Raw genomic sequence first — 26,487 nt, 5'->3', positions numbered from 1 at the left:
CCCCTGCCTGCACACAGCCCCTAGCTACCCCTCTCCCTGCACCCTGACCTATCCCCTGCCTGCACACAGCCCCTAGCTACCTGGCTGTTTTCAAACTTTTTGAGCTAAGCCCCCTTTTCAGTTATTATTTTTGGTTGTGGCCCCTCCCTTCCCCCAACCCAGACAGGCTGGGTGTCCTGCTGAGGCGAGTCAGGGGTGTATTTGGTGCTCCCTCCCTGGACCCCCCCCCCCCAATGCGGAGGTGGCTCGAGCCCCGCTGGCCCCTGCCCCTCCGAGGGGGTCCTCTGAGAGAGAGGTTGAGAACTCCTGCTCTATACCTGACCTGATTTCCTGATGGCTTTGGGAACATCTACACTCTGTGTTAGAGCTTGTACCACTGCTAACAGCATTGCAGCTGCCCTGGTGCTGGAAAATGGGTCTGGAATTGTGTAGTGTAGGTGCACTTTAGTATGTTGTTCTAGTTTATATCCTGGTTAACCTGGGACTTTTCATTCATGTAATTGACGGCACGTTTTTAGAATTAACTTCTAATTTCAAATACAAATAATATTCTTCTATTCCAGGAAAGTGAGTGGGCCTTAAAAGCAACTAACATTTTTGAAGATAAAATATGGTTGAGAGACTTACGTAAATACTGTAAAAAGAACAATTGTCAACTCCCACCTGTTCATGCTCTCTGTATGTGTGTGTGTATATATCTCCTCAATATATGTTTCACTCTATATGCATCCGAAGAAGTGGGTTGTAGCCCACGAAAGCTTATGCTCTAATAAATTTGTTAGTCTCTAAGGTGCCACAAGTACTCCTGTTCTTTTTGCGGATACAGACTAACACGGCTGCTACTCTGAAACCTGTAAATACTGTATTAACTCAAATTTAACTGGTCACTCTACAGACTATCAGGGAAACGTTTGAACTAGTAGCTAGTTATTAGGATGATCGAGGAGAAGGGAGGAGTCCCAATAGATCATATCAAACTCGCTGCACATGTGCGCTTTCTGCTGCCCTCTGCTGGCCAGGCTGCTTTTTTCAAGCAATGAACTGAAATTTACAAGAATCCTGCTTTGGCTGTTTTTTAAAGACCAAGTATTTTGTACATCTCCTTGCTCACCAACATGGAGAAGATAACCACAACAGGGGGGGGAAAAAAGCGGCATTTGGATACTCCTGAAATAACAGCGCAAAATTTCACAGTGCTTATTATGGGGTCACTACCAGTGCAGTTGGTCTGTTTGGCTTTTATGGGGGGGTATCTTTTGTAATAGGATTTTTTTTAAAACTTAACAGCAAGATTTATCAGCAGAATGCTTTGAATAAATTGATTCTTGGGACCAGACAGCTTGGGGTTGGTAATGGGAACATGTCAGCACATGGTTACTGCTTAGCAAATGAGAATAGTGCATAACATCATGTGGACAATGTCAGTGTCACAGTCCAGAGCAACTGCACCTGTATTCCCCCTCTGTGGTCCAACCAGGCACCCACTCTAGGCTCCTGGCTCCTCAACAGGATGGAGGAAAAAATCAATGCTTGTTTTTTTTTTTTATTTAAATTATTTGTTTTTAATCTGTTTTGAAATAAAATTGGAGTTTAATACAAAATTTGTTAAGGCCTAAACTACTTATACACTCTTAAAACATTTAAATAAAAAAATTACTGCTGAATTCATGAGTTTCTATCAAAATCTCTGACTTAAAGGTCACTTGTCTATATAAAGAATTAGAAAAAAATCTGACTTTTGAGGTCAAGCTTTATAAATATGGCACAATAGATCATGTTGTGTGATACTGTGTGTGACAGACCCAGACTAGTGGGGTACAGGAGTCTGGTAGAGGGCAAATATACTGGTCACTGGATGAGTAGTTTTCTGTTCCCTGAGTGACCAGAGCAGGGGCTGCACTAGAGTAATCAGGAACCTGCTAGAACCAGTTAAGGCAGGCAGGCTAATTAGGACACCTGGAGCCAATTAAGAAGAAGCTACTAGAATCAATTAAGGCAGGCTAATCAGGGCACCTGGGTTTTAAAAGGAGCTCACTTCAGTTTGTGGTGCGAGTGTGAGGAGCTGGGAGCAAGAGGCGCAAGGAGCTGAGAGTGAGAGGATATGCTGCTGGAGGACTGAGAAGCACAAGCGTTATCAGACACCAGGAGGAAGGTCCTGTGGTGAGACTAAGGAAGGTGTTTGGAGGAGGCCATGGGGAAGTAGCCCAGGGAGTTGTAGCTGTCATGCAGCTGTTACAGGAGGCACTATAGACAGCTGCAGTCCACAGGGCCCTGGGCTGGAACCTGGAGTAGAGGGCGGGCCCGGGTTCCCCCCAAACCTCCCAATTGACCTGGACTGTGGGTTCTTCCAGAGGGGAAGGTCTCTGGGCTGTTCCCCAACCCACATGGTGAATCTCTGAGGCAAGAAAATCCGCCAATAAGCGCAGGACTCACCAAGATAGAGGAGGAACTTTGTCACATGTGTTAATGGCTTTTTTTTTAGTAAAAATGAATTTGGTACGCCGTTTTGTGTGTATAATTAAAATTCCAGTTACCATGCTACTGCAGCTTGACCCAAATCATGAGCAAAAAGGTAATTATCTGGTAAATAAACAATATATCATTCACCATTTTCTAACATACTAAAATGTATGATTAGTAAGAATCTGGAAATATGAAGCTATATAATTGCTTAAATAAATGTATATAGTTGTAGTGGACCCTCCTAGGTAGCAAAAAGATGCACCAAATCTAGTGTAAAGGCTTTATTGTAAATCAGCATGTTTTAATGGCTAGATCAAGTAATGAGAATGCACCGTTTTTTAGAAACTGAAGTACAAATGGAAAGTTGATTAACATCAAGGATTTAAATTGAGGCTTTCCAGTTGGGTATTTAAATCACCTTGATTTAAATTAATCCACCTTGCTCTCCTGCCATCACCTCTCTTGCACAGAGACCTGCCTCTTTCTGCCTCCGGACTGTGGTTTTTCCAGGCTGCACAGTTCCCGGCCTATACTGTGAATTCTCCAGCAAGTCAGACTACCTAAGCAAGCCTGCTTTGCTTTCTCCTCGCAGGCTATCAAGGCGTAATTGCCCACAGTTAAGTTACAACACAGCTCTTTCTAAAGAAGCACATTTATGCTTAAGATGAAAGTGGAGTAATCCCTGGCATATTAGAAAATACCTGTTTGTGGCTTTGCAGCACAGCCGTTATTTCTGCCTTCTCAGTCTGTGTAGGCTCTTTGCATATCTCAGTGCTTTCAAATGATGAGTTATCCTGCCAACTCCGCCACTGTGAGGTTCTGTCTGGACACAACAGCCTGTCTGCCTTGGGACTCTGCCAGTCTAAACCTTGTCTTGCAGGTAGCCATCAGCAAATCCCAGTTCTCGAGTCCCTCAGATGTCTCCCTGCAGTGTCCCTTTCACTGGACAGTCACAGAAATTGTTTGCTGCCTCCAAGGAAACAGAGCACACATCAGCCTGTTAGGTTAGCTGACGACTCAGGCTTTCATTCAGAATAGCAGTACTGAGCTGGTTTGGTAATAAAACTAATAAATTTATTAACAAGGATCAGAGATTTAAGTGATATTAAGCAAGAGAAAAAGAGATAGGTCTGGTTACAAACACTAAACCAGCTTTCTAGTGACTGAAACTTAATCTTAACAAGTTACAATCTTTATCTGAGCAATTTTCTTATTTACCTCATGTTACCATCATCTCCAGCCCTCCAGGTCAGAGGATCCAATGTTCACAGAATCAGAGGGTGCTGTTCCCTTTGTTCCCTAAGCGATGAGTAACTTATTCTCTGCCTCAAGAGCCAGAAATTCTCTGACCCCCAGCCTGATAGCGTGTTGGCTTTGTTTACCTATATGTAAATATACAGTGAAACCCTGCTATAACGCGATGATTGGGGTCCAAAAAATTCGATCGCTATAAATGCGGGATCGCGGTATAGCGGGGTTACAAAAATTTACCATTTCAAGCCGGTCAGTTTCAAGCCAGTCAATTTCTCTTGGGCAGAAAACGACTTGCGTTTGCGAACTGCTCATAACAGTAACTGAAAGGGTGCAGCTCCAGCAGCGGGGGCTCTCAGACATGCAGCGAGAGGGGGAAACACTTGGGGAGAGCAGGGGAGACGTGCAAGGGGCAGAGGAAGAGCAAGGAGCAGCTGGGGAGGAGAATGGCTCCGGACGCTTTATTTATTTATTTATTTTTGCTTGGGGCGGCCGGAGCCACCTTATGATCGCGTTATATCCGAATTCGCATTATCGTGGGGCGTGTTATAGCGGGGTTTCACTGTACTTTCATTGTTCTCTGCCAGTAACTAAGCCAAGATGGGTGAGGTAATATTTTTTTATTGGACCAATTTCTGTTGGTGAAAGAAGCAAGCGTTCAAGCTACCCAGAGCTCTTCTTCTTCGAGTGATTGCTCGTGTGTATTCCACAATAGGTGTGCGTGCTCGCCACGTGCACCGGTGCCAGTTTCCCCCTAGCAGTACCTGTAGGGGAGCGCCCCTACTGACCCCTAGAGTGTTGTCTCCTTAGCGCACTATAAGGGGAGCTGCGCACTCCCCCCACCCTCAGTTCCTTCTTGCCACCAGTGAAGGTGCTTTGGAACTGCCCTGCTCCAGCTTTGCTGTAGCTCATCCCCAAAACTGCTTGTTCGTTCAGTGTATGGTACCTGTAGTTAGTTTAGTTTAGCTAGAGTGCCTGGGCCTGTCTCGTGCCCTGGGTTTTAAGTCGTGTGACACTTGTAGGCGATCTATGCCAGTGAGTGATCCGCACGCGGACTGTTTATGCTGTTTGGGGGAAATCCATCTCAGCGATCACTGCAAGATTTGCAAGTCGTTTAAGCCTCGAGAGAAAGGGACATTAGGCTCCGGGCTATTCTGATGGAGTCGGCGCTGACCCTGGCTCCGGCGCACCGCTCCGAGTCAGCACCAGGCACCGCAGTGTTGGTGTGCGGCGACCCTTCAGCACCATCGACTAGTCGGCACTGCTCCCCATCCACGGGGCACGCCAAGAAGGCTAGGAAGAGGCCTTCTTTGCCGCGGCACCGGAGTAAACCTGGGACAGAGGCTAGACCCATGTTGGGCAGTCCTTGGTCCCCACTGGCCTCTAGGCCTCCGACTCAAGTCGAGTGGAGTAGCCCAGCCCATTTGGAGCAGGCCTCCCCGGATGTCCGGATGCCCTCCACACCAGGGGCCCTTCAGGCGGCCCGGGATGTTATGTCCATGCCGGTACCAGAAGCACCACCAATGTCGGCGCTCCGCCTTGAGGAGCGAACACCGACGGGACCGAGGCAGACGATGCTAAAGGTCCTCATCTCGGAGGGGCTATCGCAGCCGGTCACGGCACAAATGGTGACATTGTTCCAGTTCGTCGTCCCGCTCCAGGACCCCACCACAGCACCGCCTCTGCAGCCCCGGGCGTCGATCACCAGCGTCTCGCCGTCGCGGGTCCGCCTGCCAGAGCCGATCGCGGAGCATCTGTTACAGATGGTACCGGTCCTCCGTGTTGGGATCGTGGTCCCATGGTTGGCATCGCTCCCGGTGCCGCCGCTCCTCCCGGTCTAGGGACAGCGGCAGGTCGTATGTCAGCCCGGTCTCCCTTCATAGTCTTCCATCGATGGGCCAGGCCAGCCAGGCCGAACAGCTGGCTCCGCTGGTGCCACAGCAGGTGCAGTGGCACTGGGCCCTGTGGCTGGCCCAATGGTACCAGTGGGCACCGTGGCCCCCGACGCAGCCCCCGGTGGGGGCTTGCTCGGTGGCCAGAGCCTCAGAAGGACCATCAGCCTCCCTCTCCAGAACTCTGAGGAAGGAGTTGGTGGGACATACATCCTCGGCACCGTGCCCGGAGACCGACCAAGTACCGCACCGGCCTCCTCACCCTCCCTGGATGAGGCAATTACAGCTTCTCCTCCCTCCATCCTGCAGGAGGACTTTAGGGCCCACCAAGAACTCTTAAAAAGGGTGGTATCAAGCCTTCACCTCCAAGCAGAGGAGGTGGAGGAGCCCTCGGACTCCCTGTGTAATGTACTGTCCGCCTCAGCACCGGACAGGGTGGCCTTGCCTCTCCACGAAGGGGTGGTGAAAATTTCAAATGCCCTGTGGCAAACCCCGGCCTCATTGGCCCCCATCTCTGAGAGAGTGGAATGCAAGTATTTTGTACCCGCCAAGGGGAATGAATACTTATACACCCACCCTGCTCCTAACTCCCTGGTGGTCGAGTCGGTCAACCACAGCGAACGGCAGAGCCAACCAGCCCCTACCCCAAAAAATAAAGATTCAAGGAGGCTGGACTCATGTGGAAGAAAAATGTCTTCGTCCTCGAGCTTCCAGTTATGGATGGTGAACTGCCAGGCTCTCCTGGGCCGGTACGAGTTCAGTCAGTGGCGCTCCCTGCCTAGGTTCGAGGACTCCCTCCAGGAGCATGACAGGAAGGAGTTCAAAGCACTGGTGGAGGAGGCCACAGCGGCTGCCAGGGCAACCCTGCAGGCAGTTTTGGATGCAGTGGACACGGCCACGCAGTCCATGGCCTCCGCGGTGTCTCTGAGAAGGGCTCCTGCTCTCTGGGCTGTCCAGCGACGCGCAGACCTCCCTGTAAGACCTTCCGTTTGACGGCAAAGCTCTGTTTGTGGAACAAACGGATACAAAGCTGCATGGCCTGAAAGACTCCAGCACGACTCTCCAGACTCTGGGTCTCTATGTTCTGGCTCCGGCTAAACCTAAGTTCAAGCCGCAGCAGACTCCCGCTCAGGCCACCCACTCAAAATACGAGACCGCTTATAAGAAGTCGCAGGACTATAAGAGGTGCCCACAGAGGCAGTCTTCCCCCCCAGCCTGGGTCCTCCAAGGGCAAGCAAGCGGGGAAAAGGCAGTTTTGATGGGATGCCTGGGGGCGCCCTGCCACTTCTCATCAGGGATCCACCCTCATTCCCTTCTCCAATCGGTTGTGTGCTTTCCTCCCGGAGTGGTCGCGGCTGACTTCGGACCGATGGGTCCTCAACACCATCTCCTGGGGCTACACCCTCCAGTTTACTGCCACCCCACCCAACTACCCTCCGCCCCCGTCCCTCCTGGGGGACCCCTCACACGAGGCTCTGCTCGAGCAGGAGGTGGGGCGGCGGAAGCAGTACCGGGGGAGTTCAAAGGCAAGGGCTACTACTCCCGCTATTTCCTTATCACGAAGGCCAAAGGGGCGCTCAGGCCCATCTTGGACCTGCAAGGCCTGAACCAGTATATGGTGAAACTCAAGTTCTGCATGGTCTCCCTGGCCTCCATCATCCCCTCCCTGGATCCCGGGGACTGGTATGCCGCCCTTGATCTGTACTTCCACATTCATATATTCGAGGGGCACAGATGCTTCCTCTGTTTCACGGTAGGGCAGGAACACTACCAATTTACGGTCCTCCCATTTGGTCTGTCCCCTGCCCCCAGGGTATTCATGAAATGTATGTCGGTGATGGAGACCTACCTCAGGTAGTGGGGAGTCCAGATCTTCCCTATCTGGATGACTGGTTGGTCAAGGGCAGCTCCCTGTCGCAGGATCACATGGCGCTCCTTCTGTCCACGTGCACCACTTTGCGCCTGTTGGTAAACAACACCAAGTCCATGTTAGTCCCGGTACAAAGCATAGAGTTTATCGGGGCAGTCCTGGACGCCTCGTTGGCCAGAGCCTCCCTCCCACCGTACAGGTTTGATACTCTGAAGGGGCTCATTGACACGGTCACAAGTTTTCTGGTGACAACAGCCAGAGTGTGCCTCCAGCTCTTGGGTCCCATATCAGCGTGCACGTATGTGGTCCGTCACGCCAGACTCAGGATGAGGCCCCTCCAGCTCTGGTTGGCCTCGGAGTTCTCCCAGGCCAGGATGGACAAAGTCCTCACGGTGCCTGAGCCAGTGATCACCTCCCTACGATGGTCCTCCCCAAGAAACATGCTCCAAGGGGTCCCATTCAGGGGCAGGGCCCCGTCGCTGGAACTGGTGTCTGACGCGTCGGACCTGGGATGGGGGGCCCATGTGGGGAACGTTCAGACCCAAGGTCTGTGGTCGGCTCAGGATCTGACCCTCCACATAAACGTCAAGGGGCTCAGGGCGGTACGGCTGGCGTGCATAGCCTTCCGCTCGCACCTGGAGGGCCGGGTGGTCAGGGTACTTACGGACAACATGGCCTCGATATTCTACATCAACAGGCAAGGCGGGGCCCGATCTTCTGCCCTCTGCCGCGAAGCCTTCATGCTGTGGGACTTTTGTATAGCCTACGACATTTCCCTACAGGCCTTCCATCTGCGGGTGCCCGGAACGCATGGGCGGATTGCTTGAGCAGGGACTTCTCCTCTCAGCTCGAGTGGTCTCTCCACCCAGAGGTGGTGCACAGACTTTTCCAAGTGTGGGGAACTCCCCAGGTGGACCTGTTTGGGACTCGGCAGAACCATCGTTGTCCCCGGTTCTGCTCCGGGGGGGCTGGGATGGGGCGCTATCTCCAGTGCCTTCCTCCTGTCCTGGTCAAGCCAGTTTCTCTATGCCTTTCCCCCATTCCCACTGATCGGCCAGGTCCTGGAAAAGATAAAGACGGACAAGGACAGGGCCCTCCTGATTGCGCCAGCATGGCCCAGGCAGCATTGGTACGGGGCCCTCATGGCCCTGGCGGTCACCCCGCCATGGCCGTTGCCATCCCGCCTGGACCTGCTCTCCTAGGACCAGGGTCGCCTCCTCCACCCCAACCTAGCAGCACTCCACCTCACGGCTATGGCTGCTCAATGGTTAGGTAGGGAGGAAAGGACGTGCTCGGAAGGGGTTCAGCGCGTCCTCCTAGAAAGCAGGCGGCCCTCCACGCACCGAGCCTACTTGGCAAAGTGGTCTCGGTTATCCAGATGGGCGGACGAGTGGGTCATTTTCCAGATGGGTGGCCGCCCTGATCCAGCTTATTCTGGACTACCTCCTTAACCGTAGAGCCCAGGGTCTCGCGCCCTCATCAGTCAAGGTACACCTGGCAGCCATATTGGCCTTCCATCCGCCGGTGCAGGGCCACACGGTATTCTCCCATGCTATGATTGGCCGATTCCTTAAGGGGTTGGATCGTCTCTTCCTGTATGTTAGGCCCCCAGTCCCGCAGTGGGACCTAAACCTGGTGTTGGCTCCAGGTCACACCTGTCGTGGAAGGTGGCCTTCCTGGTTGCGATCACGTCAGCTAGGCGGGTTTCAGAACTCAGGACCCTGACCTCCGAGCCCCCGTACACAGTGTTTCATAAAATAAGGTCCAGCTCCGCTCACACCCTTCATTCCTCCCGAAGGTGGTCTCCGCCTATGACATGGGTCAGGACATTTTTCTGCCGGTCCTCTGTCCCAAGCCCCATGCGTCCAGTGAGGAGCGCCGCCTCCACACGCTGGATGTGAGACGGGCTCTGGCTTTTTACCTGGAGCGGACCAGGCCGTTCAGAAAGTCCTCGCAACTGTTCATCGCCTTGACCGAGCACATGAAAGGCCGGCCGATCTCCACTCAGCGGCTCTCCAACTGGATCACCTCGTGCATCTGTACCTGTTAGGACCTGGCGGGAATCCCTCCGCCACCTATTGTGAAGGCACGTTCGACTAGGGCGCAGGCCTCGTCCGTCGACTGCCTTTTTGGCCCATGTCCCCATTCAGGACATTTGTAATGCTGCCATGTGGTCTTCAGTTCACATGTTCACCTCGCATTATGCGATTGTCTCCCAGACCAGGGAGGATGCTGGGTTTGGCAGGGCTGTGCTCCGTCCCGAGAGTTTGTGAACTCCTTCCTACCTCCAACAGATATAGCTTAGAATCACCTATTGTGGAATATACATGAGCAATCTTCCGTAACTGATGTTCTTCGAGATGTGTTGCTCATGTCTATTTCACATCCCACTCTCCTTTCCCTCTGTCGGAGTTGTCTGGCAAGAAGGAACTGAGGGTGGGGGGAGTGTGCAGCACCCCTTATACCATGCCATGGAGGTGCCACTCCAGGGGTCGCTGGGGCGCTCCCCTATGGGTACTGCTAGGGGAAAAACTTCCGGCACCAGTGCATGTGGCGAGCACGCACACCTATTGTGCAATAGACATGAGCAACACATCTCGAAGAACATCAGTTACAGAAAAGGTAACTGTCTTTTCCTCAGGTCACGCCAGTCAGAGAGGTGAATCCAGACTCCTTTGTCAGGCTTGGTGTACGCGCTGCCTCCCAAACATAGTCGAAGGACGTATTTCCAGCCCACCCACAAGCTCTTGAATACCACCTGTACATACCTCACGCAGTGACTTCTGGGACCAGTGTGTTACCGGTTTACATGTGATACCCGACATGACAACAGATAGTTGGGGATAGTGAGTGCGTCAGGCCTGACAAGTTACAGTATGGTGGGCCCTCTGCCAGCTGGCACTGAGCGGCTCTGAGGGTCACAAGCGTTGCACACAACACACATTCAAGCCAATAAAAGAAACTACTCAACAAGCTGAGAGCTCTCCCTGAACTCCAGCAAGGGTTCTGGCTGGTGATTAGTCCCTCAGACCCCACCGAAAGGTTTTTCTGTGGTTACAAGCACATAACCACTTGGCTCAGAACAAGCACCCCAGGAATCTGAGGTCACTTCTTTATACCATTTGGACCTTTGATCTTGTCCTCGTGTAACAGCTGATCAGCAGCCAATGGACCCTTCCTAAGGGCGAAGATTCAGAAGGCTGAGTTCTTGCATAGCCGGAAAGGGTCTGTGTGCATACACCTCTCCCTAGAGATTTCACTTCACTTTGAAAATTCCCTCTAGCTTGGCCTTTTGTTTCAAGTAGCCCTTTTACGCTCTTAATGTTTCCCAGGGTTTACATCAGTCATGTCTCCCTAGAGATGTTATATCCCAGGGTGGCCAAACTGCGGCTTGGGAGCTGCATATGGCTCTTTTCCAGTTAAAGTACGGCTCGCCGAGGGCCCCTCCCTCCCATTCTCTGCCTACCAGACTGGGGAGGGAGAGCTCAGGGCTTCCTCCCTTCAGTGGGGTGGTGGGGCTAGGGCTGACTTCTGCCCAGCAGGGAGGGGTGTCTCAGGGCTTCAGCTGTGTGGGAAGGAGGGTCTTGGGACTGAAGCCCTGAGCCTTGGCAGGGGTGTCCTGGCTCTCCAACTTCTGAAGATTGTCGTATGTGGCTCAGAGGGTCAGTAAGTTTGGCCACCCCTGTTATGTACAAACCCATAAAAACACGGACATTTTTAATACAACGAACTCCTAAGATACTTGAACCTAATTCAGTTAGGTTTGTCCAGGATATGGCAGGAAATTGCCATCTTGGTCCATCAGTACTTCATATCTGATCTAGGTCAGTAGTAACTTGCTTGGTACAGTCTGACAGGTGGGCTTGTAAAATGAGCTGGTAGTCCCAGTCCTGTTGCTGGTGTACAGTTGTCTGAGACACGCAAGCAAGCAAGCAAGCATTGGGACAGTTGGCATCTTTGTCTGCAGTCTAAGCAAACCGGCAAAGTGTTTAGTGGACGCTGATATACCTTATCACTGGTAGAACTGTCACCTCCACATCACAGTGGAGATATTTTCAAGTGGGATGGATACTTGCACTGCAGATGTCTGCAGGGATATCTCTATAGCGCTCTCAGTCTAACATCTCTCATTACTGTGCAGCTGTTAATGGGGTATTGCATCTGTGGCCTGCAAGCTGTGACAATAGTGGTGCTTTGGATAATCATTACTGGGTGAGGGAAACCTGAATTAGTCATGACTATTCTGAAATATTTAATGCCAAGTTTTACCCTGGGCTGTGAATCGGACTTTTGTTGGTCAGGAGCAATGCCCAGGAAGAGAACACTACAGTAGGATGGCATGATGTGAACTTTTAGACTTGAAATGACTCAACTATCACTCCTAGTTTAGAGAGGTTACAATGAGAGCTGTGCTGTGGGAAGGCTACTTGCACAAGCTAAAGACTAAGGTGAGGCTTAGAAAATAAGTAAGAGTTCTCTCCTAATGGAGCTGGGGAAACCTCCAGAGATTTGACTTTTTATTCTATTTCTGATTTAGCCTTCCTGTCTCTCCCCCTCCCATCCCCCATTCCCAGCCTCTTGTTCTTAACTGGACATTAAGAGAGCCTGCTGTGGGCTCTTCTTGTTCTATCTCTTCTCACTTGAATGATCATCAATGTCTGAGGTATTGTTTAATGGGCTCGTTACAAATGGTGAAACCCAGCTCACTGTCCCAGAGGCTGCTCCCAGAGATGGGAGTAGAGGGGTTAAACCCGGGGTTCCCAAAAACTTCCATACCACAGACCACATCTCCTGCCAACTGCCCTCCCATTCACCATGGCATGGGCTGCTGCTGCTAGCAATCAGGTCAGGTTCCACAGGTGTCGGCAGCTGTTGCTTACATGGAAAAGTAAAATGAGGGACATTATTTAATGTATTTTTAGCTGTTTTTAACATGATTTAGCAGCTGAAATCGATTTTATACAGTCGATTGCGTATGTCCACACTAAGCGCATTAAGTTGGCGGAGTGCGTCCTCACTACCGTGGCTAGCATTGACTTACGGAGCGGTGCACCGTGGGTAGCTATCCCACAGTTCCCGCAGTCTCCGCCGCCCATTGGAAATCTGGGTTAAGCTCCCAATGCCTGATGGGGCAAAACATTGTTGCGGGTGGTTTTGGATACATGTTGTCAGTCACCCCTCCCTCCGTGAAAGCAACGGCAGACAATTGTTTAACGCCAGACACCTGGGCGATTAAAAGAGCACAGCAAGGTGCACTACGCATCAGAGAGGCTTTGAAAACCAGTTTCATGACTGTCCAGGCTTCGGTGTGACAGTTGTGTGTGTTTCTCCTTGATGCAAACCCGCCCCTTTGTTGATTTTAATTCCCTGTAAGCCAATCACCCTCCCCCCTTCAAAATAAAGTAACTATTGTTTTGAAACCATGCATTCTTTCTTTATTAATTAAAAAAAGTGAGATAGCGGACAAGGTAGCCCGGGTGAGGTAGAGGAGGAGGGAAGGACAAGGCCACATTGCTTATTGTAGCCACACTAAAAGTCAAACTGTTTGAATGACAGCCTTCTGTTGCTTGGGCCATCCTCTGCAGTGGAGTGGCTGGGTGCCCGCAGCCTCCCCCCTGCGTTCTTGGGCGTCTGGGTGAGGAGGCTATGGAACATGGGGAGGAGGGTAGGTGGTTATACAGTGGATGCAGCGGGGGTCTGTGCTCTTGTTGGCGTTCCTGCAGCTCCAACAGACGCTTCATCATGTCCGTTTGCTCCCCCATTAGCCTCAGCATTGCGTCCTGCCTCCGCTCTTCGTGCTCACTTAATTCTTTCCTGGCCTCTGCCACTGAATTGCCTCCATGCATTAAGCTGTGCCCTATCAGTGCGGGAGGACTGCATGAGCTTGGAAAACATGTCATCATGAGTGTGTTTTTTTCGCCTTCTAATCTGCGATAACCTCAGGGACGGAGATGAGAGGGGGAGCATAGAAACATTCTACGCTCTACGATTCTGGGGGGACTGCATGGTCACCTGTGCTGCTGAGTATGCCACGCTGACCAAACAGGAAATGAAATTCAAAAGTTTTCCTGTGTACCTGGCTAGTGCATCGGAGTTAAAAGTGCTGTCAAGAGCGGTCACAGTGGAGCACTCTGGGATAGCTCCTGGAGGCCAATACCGTCAATTTGTGTCCGCACTACCCCAAATTCGACCTAGCAAAGTCGATTTTAGCGCCACTCCCCTCGCCGGGGAGGAGTACAGAATTCGATTTTAAGAGCCCTTTAGGTCGATGGAACAGGATTGGTTGTGTGGACGCATTCATTTTTAAATTGACCTAACGTGGCTAAATTCGACCTAACCCTGTAGTGTAGACCAGGCCTGAGAGTAAAGGGACATTGCTACGACAGCTCTTTATTCCAGGATCAAACACTCAGGGCTTGGTCCATTTGTTTCTTCACTTATGTCCTCTTCACATGACTGTAGCTGACGCAGGGCCCTCCCTTGACTCCTCTGATTTTGGGTGTCAGTAACTGGCTAATCAGGAGTAACTTTTTATCAAACAAATGAACTTGCCTGACTCATGGCATAGTTGCTGAAGTGAGCCCTGGCATATGGGTCAGCTGTAGAAATGCACCACCACTGCCACTCAGCAGGCAGCTGCAGAATGCTCTTGTATTTGCTCTGCTTAATTCCATAAGGGCCAATGCAGAAGATGGGCACACTGTGCAAAAGGTCAAAATAAGAGGCCAACATTCTGCCGTGGAATGCGCCCCTGGAACTCCCATCGACTGCATGGAGGGTTGTGCAGGAGTTTCTGAGAGCAGGATTTGACACACAGCATTTTGCTCTAAATGGGAGCATAGGACACGTACTCCAGCCAGCAAACAAAGAGCCAGCAGCCTGGTGCAGCATGATCTCTGAGCTAGAGAGCAGCAGCCCCTGGGAAAGTTGCATCCCAGAATCTAAATTTTTAATGATGCTCAAATTTGGTCACTTCTGATTAATGCAAAGGAATAGAGTCTCCACTGGGTAGTCATAGAATCCCTCTAGCTAGATTTGTACTGACTTATTCCATGGTAGGGTAATCTCTTGGGGGGGGGGGGGGGGGGGGGGGGGGAGGGTGCCGATCACTGTACTGCATAGACACAAATAATAGGGGGATGTCTATAGCTGTCTCCACTGATCTGCCAGCTGCCTTACTGACACCTACAATTCATATTGTGTATGCAGAGCTTTGTTGGAAGGTGAATTTCAGATCCCATCTGCCCTTGAATCCTAATTAGGAACACCTACTCTGCAGTCCTTGCCTCATTAGACTCTAGAGACCCACTTCAATTTGCAGTGTCTAGCTAAAGATCTTTTGAGTCAGTCTGTGGTGATCAGGTTAGGGGAGCCGGGAGTAATGGCAGATGTTGTCTTTGTCTGGAGCAACGTTCTTCCAGCTATAATCACCACCATGGTTATGCAGATGAGAATTTTGTTGGGTTGAAAAATAAAATTCCTTATAGAACATTTTGTGACATTGGTCTTAGATGTCTCCCTTATGGGTCTTCATGAAATGAGCTGTCTTGTGAATATGACTGTGATGCTCAATGTGTGTGTTTTTTTTTCCTCTCTTTCTCTCTCTCAGGAGAATTGCTGAGTCAGCCTAGACCAGAGGGAGTGACGGAGATAATCTGCCCCAGGAATGGCAGCGAGCGAGTCAATGTCGCCTTGGTTTACCCCCCCACCCCGACACTCATCAGCCCTTGTTCCAAGTGAGCTCTGAGAGACGCACGGACCCCCAATTTCAGTACACGCCAAAAACCCTACATAAGACAAGCCCTCGCTAAGCATTTTTGAAAACTAGCCGCCACAGAGCCCAGGGACTGTTCTAATTATTAGTGGGATGTGGACATCCCCTTCTCAGAATAAAGGTACAGTAAAGCAAAATCCTCCTCCGTTTGTTTTGCTGAATGAAGGAAATGTTTGACTAACTGGTGATTCTTCTTTGAGTGCTGGTCCATGTGCATATTCCATGTGTGGGTACACAGGCACACCATGCTCCCACGCCCAGAGAATTTAACAAGCAGTGTCTGTTGGCGCAGTAGATCTCCTCGTGTTAAAAGTTGAGAGTATCAGAGGCAGTGTGCGTAGACGCCACCACATGGCCTGAGTCCGAATCCAGTGTTCTCTCCTTCTTCAGCTTTTCAGAAAACCTGTAAATAAAATGGTTGGTGAATAATTATTCTTTTTAGCTTAGTACAGTTATAGTTCTAGTGTAGTTTGTTTCCCTAGACCAAGGACTTCTTCCCCATGGTCTGGGACTATGCGCAGAGTCCCAGGCTTCAAAAACTGCATCTCCCGCCCTAGGTCCTTTTCCATCAGTGACGAATAGCAATGCTGCCTCCACTGTTTGGGTGACGTGCATATTTTGTCTCTTGTTTCCACTGAGAAATCACAAAGCCCGTCAGCTTTGCCTTAGGAATGCTTGATGAAGAAGGCCATGAGGCCCCTCTCCGATCCAGCTAGGGAGACATATGTGTACTTCAGCCTCAACAAATGAGCAGCGCCCTGATGAGCACATGCTTAGGAGTGGAGCCCTCCAGGACTTCCCACGAAAGTAAGGGGCACTCATGGGCACGAGGACAGACTCCGTCAGTGACTGTCCATAAGAGATGTGCTCCTTCCCCGAGCCCATTGAGGTCAGGCAAACCCTTACATGTCCTAAAGAACCAGTTCTGACAGACCAAAACAAAAACCCACAACAATTAAAAAAACCAAAAAAACAAACCACACACAACCCTGGCTTGAGGGTAAAGCATGTAGGAAGAAGAAGAATGCACTGGTGATTCTGGAATTGAAGCATAAAGACAGCCGTCTGCTGGTCCTGTCCACAGCGGTCCAGCCTCTTTGGTACTGACTTACCTGCCCAAAGAACTCATCACGCTCAGGAATGCACCCATACCGTTGGTGCCGACCATCCGAACCTCCCGTGCATATATTCATATTCAGACCTACAAGGCACCAGAGGATACTTTTCTCCCCTATCCACAGTCTCCCCTCTTCTCTGGCCCAGCCCTCCTGAGGGACATTACTACACCAGAAGACGATAGTATGTTGTTGTCCCAGGAACCATCTCACTTACAATCATCAGGCAGCATTGACAGCTGCTGCCAGCTCCGCCATTCCAACAGGAGCAGTTTTCAGATTCAGATGAATTTGATGAGCTGGCTCCTTCTTCATCCCCCCCAGAGAGAGCCAAGCCCAAACAGGCAATCCAGGACTTACAGTTGCTACCTTAATAGTCATGACTTTCTTAGGGACTGACGGTTTCCCATGCCACGGGGTCCCCCTCAAACACAGTTGGCCCCTCTTTCAGGCCTTATTGGGGACTGTAGGATCCTGATAGCAGATGCCTGGGACTCACCCAGGAGACTTTTCACTCTTCTCCTTCTCACCCACAACCAGATTCATTGGTATATGAGGAGGAGGAGGATGTCGAACCAGAACCACAGATACAGACAGTTCCGATGGGAATCTCCTTCTCTTCCCCATCCCCGCTGGACAATCATCAGCAATACCATGACTTGTGCAAAGAGTGGCTAATTGTCTCTAGATACCTCTGGAGGAAACCCAAGGCCCACACCAACTGGTTGGACATTCTGCAGCCTCAGGGCCCAAGTAAGGTGGTCCTCCCAGTTAATGAGGCTGTATTGGAACTAGTAAGATTGGCACACCCCATCATCCTGTACTCCCACACCTCTGAGGGCCAACAGGCGCTTTTTGGTCCCACCAAAGGGAGCCAAATTTTTATTTTCCCACCCTGCTCCAGACTCTCTGCTGGTACAGGTTGCTACCGAGAGGACTAGGTCACTATACCTAAGGACCATCCCGTCAGACAAAGGCTTCAGGAGACTGGACCTCCTGGGGAGAAAGGTCGTCTTTGTGGGCTTGCAATTCCGCATCACCAAAATACAACTTCAACAACTTCTCTAGGCTGGTGGCCTTTCAGGGCAAACTTTCCCCTGGTGACAGAGCCCAATTCCTCTCCTTACTAGAGGAGGGCAAGTTGGTGGCAAAAATGGCTGTTCAGGCTGCAGTTGATGCAGTGGATCGAGCATCAACAAGCTTGGCCACTGGTATTGTTGTGAGGAGGGATTCTTGGTTGCAATCCTCGGACTTTCCCGGGGAAGTGCAGAATACTATCCAAGATCTTCCCTTTGACAAGTTGAACTTCTTCAATGAGAAAATTGATGACTCTCTTTATTCGTTAAAGGACTTGATGTCTGACCTTTGCTCCTTGGGGATCTGCTCACCAGTCCTGAGAAGGAAGCACTAGAGGCAGACCACCTCCTCCTCCTCATGCTTTCTAAAGTCCCCTCTACCACCTCAATCACAACCCATTCCCAGCCCACTGCTAGGAGCCACTTTTGGCATCTTAGTTGAGACCTATGTGCCATCTCTGATGCCACCTATCCTTTTTTCCATCACCTTTGGGGGCCATCTTACTCTTTTCACCTGGAACTGGGAGCTAATCACGACAGTTGGGTCTTGGAGATTATCCATCAGGGATACTCTATAGAGTTCCTCCCCTTCCCTCTGCACAAGCCCCCTTCCTGGTCCCTCTTTGGGGACCAGTCTCACTAGATGACCCTTCAACAGGAAATGGAATCCCTATTATACCGATGGGCAATAGAACACGTCCTGCCTCAGTATCAAGGAAGAGGGTTCTAGTGTCCATATTTCCTAGTCCCCAAAAACACTGAGGATGGAGACCCAATCTGGATCTTTAGCACCTCAACATCTTCATTTGAAAGTCAAAATTCAGGATGGTTACGTTGGCATCAATAGTCTCCTCTCAAAGAGGTAATATGGGTTGCAGCTCTCAACATGGATGCATATTTTCATATAGACATTCACCCTTTCCACAGGAGGCTCATACAGTTCATGGTGGGTCAGGAGCACTTCTAATTCCAAGTCCTCCCCTTTGGACTAGTGGTAGCACCCAAAGTGTTTACAAACGTTTTTTCTGTGGTGGCAGCACTGATGAGATGTCAGGGCCATACAGTTTTTCTGTATCTGGATGACTGGCTCCTGTTAGGACCTTCTCGATGGGAGATCACGTCAGCTATTAAATTCCTCATTCAGCTTCTCACAGCACTGGGGGTTTGCGTGAACAGAGAAAAATCCATTTTATCCCTCATGAAGCTGACAAAATGTGTTGGGGCAACAATGGACTCTTTCTGCAAGAGCCTTCCTCCCCGCAGAAAGGTTTCAAATGATGTGCAACCTGTTTTATTTGATTTCCCGCAGACCAAAGACTACAGTGAGAATGTGCATATCACTGCTAGGCCATGTGGCAGCATGTTCTAATGTGACACACTTTGCCAGACTTCATCTGTGTTGCCTACAGGCCTGGCTCAGCTCAGTCTACTCACCCAACAAGGACCACATCAACTCCAAGGTTCCCACCAGGATCATGGCCTCCTTCGTTTGATGGGCAAAACATAAAAAGGTACCCGTCTCTACTCCCACTCCCTGTGTCACCATCCAGGAAAGTGGTGGTGTGGCCATCGCTTCGGCCAGGAGGGTCAACAAACTGGGAGCCCTCATGGCAGATCCTCCCTTTACGGTATTTCAGAAGGACAAGGTTTCACCCTGAATTTCTTCCCAAGCTAGTCTCTGAATTTTACCTTAACCAGCGTATTCACTTACCCGTCTCTTTTCCCAAACCCCACACTTCTCCCAAAGAGAAGAGACTTCATTCCCTTGACGTCCAGCATTCGCTGGCTTTTTACCTGCAAAGAACCAAAACCCATCAGAAAGTCACCAAGACACTCTATCATGATACCTGCGAGATCTCAAGCTCAAGCTATTGTGACGGGATTCCCGGGGTGCAGCCTGGGACTTGTGGGACCACTGTGCCCGCTGAACTCTCTCCAGCCTGAGCTATAGAATCATAGAATATCAGGGTTGGAAGGGACCTCAGGAGGTCATCTAGTCCAACCCCCTGCTCAAAGCAGGACCAATTCACAACTAAATCATCCCAGCCAGGGCTTTGTCAAGCCGGGCCTTAAAAACCTCTAACGAAGGAGATTCCACCACCTCCCTAGGTAACGCATTCCAGTGCTTCACCACCCTCCTAGTGAAATAGTGTTTCCTAATATCCAACCTAGACCTCCCCCACTGCAACTTGAGACCATTGCTCCTTGTTCTGTCATCTGCCACCATTGAGAACAGCCGAGTTCCATCCTCTTTGGAACCCCCCCCACAGGTAGTTGAAAGCAGCTATCAAATCCCCCCTCATTCTTCTCTTCTGGAGACTAAACAATCCCAGTTCCCTCAGCCTCTCCTCATAAGTCATGTGCTCCAGACCCCTAATCATTTTTGTTGCCCTCCGCTGGACTCTTTTCAATTTTTCCACATCCTTCTTGTAGTGTGGGGCCCAAAACTGGACACAGTACTCCAGATGAGGCCTCACCAATGTCGAATAAAGGGGAACGATCACGTCCCTCGATCTGCTGGCAATGCCCCTACTTATACAGCCCAAAATGCCGTTAGCCTTCTTGGCAACAAGAGCACACTGTTGACTCATATCCAGCTTCTCGTCCACTGTGACCCCTAGGTCCTTTTCTGCAGAACTGCTACCTAGCCATTCGGTTCCTAGTCTGTAGCGGTGCATGGGATTCTTCCGTCCTAAGTGTAGGACTCTGCACTTGTCCTTGTTGAACCTCATCAGGTTTTTTTTGGCCCAGTCCTCTAATTTGTCTAGGTCCCTCTGTATCCGATCCCTACCCTCTAGTGTATCTACCACGCCTCCCAGTTTAGTGTCATCTGCAAACTTGCTGAGAGTGCAGTCCACACCATCATCCAGATCATTAATAAAGACATTAAACAAAACCGGCCCCAGGACCGACCCTTGGGGCACTCCGCTCGAAACCGGCTGCCAACTAGACATGGAGCCATTGATCGCTACCCATTGAGCCCGACGATCTAGCCAGCTTTCTATCCACCTTACAGTCCATTCATCCAGCCCATACTTCTTTAACTTGGCGGCAAGAATACTGTGGGAGACCATATCAAAAGCTTTGCTAAAGTCTAGGAATAACACATCCACTGCTTTCCCCTCATCCACAGAGCCAGTTATCTCATCATAGAAGGCAATTAGGTTAGTCAGGCACAACTTCCCCTTGGTGAATCCATGCTGACTGTTCCTGATCACTTTCCTCTCCTCTAAGTGTTTCATAATTGATTCCTTGAGGACCTGCTCCATGATTTTTCCAGGGACTGAGGTGAAGCTGGCCTGTAGTTCCCCGGATCCTCCTCCTTCCCTTTTTTAAAGATGGGCACTACATTAGCCTTTTTCCAGTCATCCGGGACCTCCCCCGATCGCCATGAGTTTTCAAAAATAATGGCCAATGGCTCTGCAATCACATCCGCCAACTCCTTTAGCACGCTCGGATGCAGCGCATCCGGCCCCATGGACTTGTGCTCGTCCAGTTTTTCTAAATAGTCCCGAACCACTTCTTTCTCCACAGAGGGCTGGTCACCTTCTCCCCATACTGTGCTGCCCAGTGCAGCAGTCTGGGAGCTGACCTTGTTCGTGAAAACAGAGGCAAAAAAATTGAGTTCATTAGCTTTTTCCACATCCTCTGTTACTAGGTTGCCTCCCTCATTCAGTAAGGGGCTGACACTTTCCTTGACTTTCTTCTTGTTGCTAACATACCTGAAGAAACCCTTCTTGTTACTCTTAACATCTCTTGCTAGCTGCAACTCCAAGTGTGATTTGGCCTTCCTGATTTCACTCCTGCATGCCTGAGCAATATTTTTATACTCCTCCCTGGTCATTTGTCCAATCTTCCACTTCTTGTAAGCTTCTTTTTTGCGTTTAAGATCAGCAAGGATTTCACTGTTTAGCCAAGCTGGTCGCCTGCCATATTTACTATTCTTTCTACACATCGGGATGGTTTGTTCCTGCAACCGCAATAAGGATTCTTTAAAATACAGCCAGCTCTCCTGGACCCCTTTGCCCTTCATGTTATTCTCCCAGGGGATCCTGCCCATCTGTTCCCTGAGGGAGTCAAAGTCTGCTTTTCTGAAGTCCAGGGTCTGTATTCTGCTGCTCTCCTTTCTTCCTTGCGTCAGGATCCTGAACTCGACCATCTCATGGTCACTGCCTCCCAGGTTCCCATCCACTTTTGCTTCCCCTACTAATTCTTCCCTGTTTGTGAGCAGCAGGTCATGAAAAGCTCTGCCCCTAGTTGGTTCCTCCAGCACTTGCACCAGGAAATTGTCCCCTACACTTTCCAAAAACTTCCTGGATTGTCTGTGCACCCCCGTATTGCTCTCCCAGCAGCTATCAGGATGATTAAAGTCTCCCATGAGAACCAGGGCCTGCGATCTAGCAACTTTTGCTAGTTGCCAGAAGAAAGCCTCGTCCACCTCATCCCCCTGGTCTGGTGGTCTATAGCAGACTCCGACCACGACATCACCCTTGTTGCTCACACTTCTCAACTTTATCCAGAGACTCTCAGGTTTTTCTGCAGTTTCATACCGGAGCTCTGAGCAGTCATATTCCTCTCTTACATACAACGCAACTCCCCCACCTTTTCTGCCCTGCCTGTCCTTCCTGAACAGTTTATATCCATCCATGACAGTATTCCAGTCATGTGAGTTATCCCACCACGTCTCTGTTATTCCAATTGCATCATAGTTCCCTGACTGTGCCAGGACTTCCAGTTCTCCCTGCTTGTTTCCCAGGCTTCTTGCATTTGTGTATAGGCACTTAATATAACTCGCTGATCATCCTGCTTTCTCAGTATGAGGCAGGAGTCCTCCCCTCTTGCGCTCTCCTGCTTTTGCTTCCTCCCGGTATCCCACTTCCCCACTTACCTCAGGGCTTTGGTCTCCTTCCCCCGGTGAACCTAGTTTAAAGCCCCCCTCACTAGGTCAGCCAGCCTGCTTGCGAAGATGCTCTTCCCTCTCTTCGTTAGGTGGAGCCCGTCTCTGCCTAGCACTCCTCCTTCTTGGAACACCATCCCATGGTCAAAGAATCCAAAGCCTTCTCTCTGACACCACCTGCGTAGCCATTCGTTGACTTCCACGATTCGACGGTCTCTACCCAGGCCTTTTCCTTGCACAGGGAGGATGGACGAGGACACCACTTGTCTCTCACAATGCCTTGCTAATGACCAGCAGCAAACCCCTCCAGGAGCTGTTATCACTCAGCACAACAGCATGTGGAGCCCCACACCCAGCTAGATTGCATGAATGCTCCCAGAGCCACTCATGAATCACACAGGGAAAGGCACCAGCCAAATCCCCCCAGCTCCCAGCACTGTACCCCAGGAATGTACCATCTTGCGCTGCTCAAGACGAGCAATGCAAATTTATTAATTGGTTCACCACTTCATGAATGGAAAGTGGATATACACCAGCCTCTGTCAAACCTGAGCAGATTTGCCACACACTTCATACAACCTCACTGGTAAAGATAAACAGTTAAAACAAATTTATTGACTACAAAGAATAGATTTTAAGTGATTATAAGTGATAGGCAAAAAGTCAGAGTTAGTTACCAAAAGAAATGAAATATAAGCACGCAGTCTAAACTCTCAACCCTATTAGACGGGAAAACATCTAGATTAAGCAGTTTTTCTCACCCCACTGGATATTGCAGTCCTTAATATACAGGTTTGTTCCTTAAACCTGGGCCAACATCCTCTGTTGGAGTCTTGTCTTCTCAGTGTCTTGGTTGCTTGCAGCATAGGTGGGGGCAGGAGAAGAGGCCAAACATATGGCCCCTCTGTCTGTTTTATACCCTCAGTCTGTGTGCTTGGAAAACGCAAGTCCAGGCATTGCTGAGTCTCCAGGCAAGGTTGAGCGATTCCCCTGGTGTGGCCTCATGCAGGTGAGTCATTGAATTGTAGCTCCATTGCTGGACAATGGTTGTTGATGGTTGTTTGATACCCACCCAGGCGCTGGTTATTTTCCATGCTGTTGTCTCTGGGGAGCTAATATCTGGCTGATTCCCCAACTTACAGCATGTTTTAGTGACCACCATACAACACAATTCTCATAACTTCACATGCATTGATGATATACATCTATGGATAGAGAAATGACTTTCAGCAGATCATAGCCTTTCCCCTGATACCTTACAAGGCCTGCTTTATACGTAAGATCGCGATTATATAAAAATGAGGACTATGGGGGTTAAAGCACACTCCCCCAAGGTGTGGACTGTCACAGCTATATCGTCTCAAAGGATTTCTAAGTGGGTTCCTGGCTGCATTATCAAGTGCTACATGCTAGCTCACATTCCGCCTCCCGGAGGCATAACAGCACACTCCCCGAGAGCACATGATAGCATCCCTGCAGGAAGTCTCAACACAGGACATATGCAGAGCAGCGACTTGGAGCTCCAGACACACATTTGCTATACATTGCGCACTAGTCCGGGCCTCTGCTGCAAATGCAGCAGTGGGATCTGCAGTAGTGCACACATCTTTGTTGCTGGCTTCCTTGCCTTCACCTCCAGCCTGAGCACTGCTTGCCAATCACCCATGCGTGGACTACATGTAGGGACCAGCTCTTGAAGAAATGGTGGTTGCTGACTGTAATGGGAAGTTCTTTGAGATGTGTGGTCCTTCTGTGTATTCCACGGCCCGCCCTCCGTCCCCTCTGGTTAAATTCGCAGAAAGAGGAACTGAGGGGGCATCGACCCACTCTTCCTCTTGTACCCTTGCTCGGGAGCATAAGGAGATCTACTGTGCGTGTGCGGGCCAGCTGACACTCCTTGTTAAAATCTGTGGACTCGGGCGCATGGCACACATGCCTGCCCATGTGTGGAATACAGATAGGGACCACACATCTCAAAGAACTCCCAGTTACAGGAAGTATCCTTTATTTTTGTTCTTCTGGCTACAGATCACTTGATCATAGAATCATAGAATATCAGGGTTGGAAGGGACCTCAGGAGTTTCATCTAGTCCAAACCCCTGCTCAAAGCAGATAGAAAGGTCCAGGTTTTAAAATGGTGTCTTCGCTTCTCTGGATGCAAGCTTCTGCTATGGCAGAGGTTCCCAAACCTTTTGCTGAGTTCCTCTTCAGAGATTCATATCCCATGTGTTCCCCCTTGTGGGGAGGGGTGCGCTCTATAATGGTAGCAGACAAAGGTGTGCAAAGAATGTCAGCTGGATACGTGGCCAGCTGTTCTCATCTTGGGCACCAGCCTTGGTGTTCTTTCCTGCTTTTAGATCCTCACTGGTTTCGTTCACTATCTGACACTAGTTCTGAGCACAGTTTGCCCTGGCCTCCCTGCAATGGGCCAACTGTGATTAACCAGCTTGGGAGGGGGGGAAGCTGTGTTGAGTTGTGTGTTTTCAAACACAGCTCTGTCTGTAGACCTTGCATCTCCTGAAGCTCCTGAACCACAGCTGCACACCTCTCCTTTTGTTTGTTTGACACTGTGTTAGATCTCAGAAGCAAATACATTTCTATCCTCAAACTAAACAGTTTGAGATGGAACACAAACACTGTAAGGCTTGTCTGCCCTAGGTAGCACCTAACACTAGTGCCCCCATCCCGTAGTAGTTGTGGTGGTGACTCATTTGCCAGCAAACCCATGACAAAAGAAACCCTGTCTGTTCTGAAAAAGGGCCATTTTATTTAGACTGAGTACTCACCATATTTGGCATCTGGAAGAAAATAGAATGTGTATTAATCTGTTCATCATGAACACTATAAGCCATGAAAGACTGCTGCTACATGATGGTTTCTTTGTCCTTCTCTCCTTCAGATGAATGGTAATGCTAGTGCTAAAGGTTTTATATCGGGCGGCGTGTGAAACTGCGGTGTGGCTGAAGGATCTGTAGTGCTACTGTCTCTCTTGGGTCTGGAGTCCTGCCTTTACAATGAGACCAGACTTTGGAACTCTGAACTATTTGAAGTGGGAACACAGCTAAGTGTGTCTCTCCTGAGATACCCTTGAGAACTTAAGTGTACAGTGCAATCTGAAGGTCACTGATGACCAGATGTGACGTGAAACAATAGTCTTGCAGCAATCAGATGACAGCATTATTGGCTGGAGATGAAACACTGGGATTGAAATTCTATGGACCCTTTGATTACCTGCTGTGCACCCATTTGGACCTGTTGATGAATGTAAAAATGTTCTCAGTGCTGTTACATTCAGATGTAACTGAAGAAAAGTCAGTTGAGACTTGCTGTTGTGGAGCTTCATGGAGTTGTTTCCTTACAGGTGAGTGTTTGGGGTTGCATCAGTCATATTTTTCAGTGGGGTTTGGCAGCGTGCATGTAGCTATCGTATCTCTTTAAAAGCAGACCGGTAAAGCAGGCCAGTGCGGTCTGGCTCTTCTTCACCGTAGCAATCTATGGCACAAATGTTCCTCTGATAATTTGGTGGAGGAGTGGACTGGGGCAGCTTGTTAATAGAGATAGTTTCACATGGTATGAATTCCAGTATCAAAATTACTGTCCCAGACAGTTAACTGCAGATGCATTTTTTAACTATGAGGTTGTAAATGTACGTGAACCTAATTCGCTCGCTGGTGCATTTCACGTATCGAAGGTTGAGATGGAATAAGAGGACAGTCCAGCTCTGGGCTGGCATGTGCTAGGTTATAGTTGACACATGATGCTTGATCTGTAGCAGGTTGAGTTTAGGAGCAACTGAACTGCAGCTAACCAATCAGTTATGTGTTTTAAGTCCCCGACGTGCTGGTGGTGTCTCTCATTTGCACAAACCCACACACCGCCTGTATGTATCCTGCTTTCTGTGGCGTTTGTAAGAGGAATAGTTTGTAAACCTTCTTTAAATCTCAGCCAGATCTGTTACTTTGAATCCTCTCCTAAATTCATGATGGTGTAGAGCTAGGACATTATCCTAACCCTTCCCATTCAAACGACACTCACTGGTACAGGGCTGGGAAGATACCCCTGCCCCTCTTGGTTCCACCTGCTTTCTTGTAAGATGGATCCTCCATTCACTACTGCTCCCCATCAAACACCTAGTGCTGGCTGGACATT

The 26,487-nt window shown here is 49.8% G+C and overlaps 1 protein-coding gene across 1 annotated transcript in view; it reads left to right on the top strand.

Annotated features, from left to right (window-relative positions):
* MFHAS1 (malignant fibrous histiocytoma amplified sequence 1) overlaps positions 1-26,487 on the top strand; it is a 138,541-nt gene that overhangs the window by 104,269 nt on the left and 7,785 nt on the right. Inside the window, exons 2-3 of the mRNA XM_026657649.1 lie at positions 15,086-15,371; positions 25,238-25,699. Of these exons, the coding sequence (XP_026513434.1) occupies positions 15,086-15,216 (131 nt within the window). The 3' untranslated portion in view covers positions 15,217-15,371; positions 25,238-25,699. The remainder of the gene's footprint in view (positions 1-15,085; positions 15,372-25,237; positions 25,700-26,487) is intronic.

This window comes from Terrapene carolina, unplaced genomic scaffold (assembly GCF_002925995.2).
Source record: "Terrapene carolina triunguis isolate 2854851 unplaced genomic scaffold, T_m_triunguis-2.0 Scaffold258, whole genome shotgun sequence".
NCBI classification, from domain to species: domain Eukaryota; kingdom Metazoa; phylum Chordata; order Testudines; family Emydidae; genus Terrapene; species Terrapene triunguis.
Note: the sequence above shows the minus strand (reverse complement) of the source record. Positions and strands in the feature narration are given on the sequence as shown.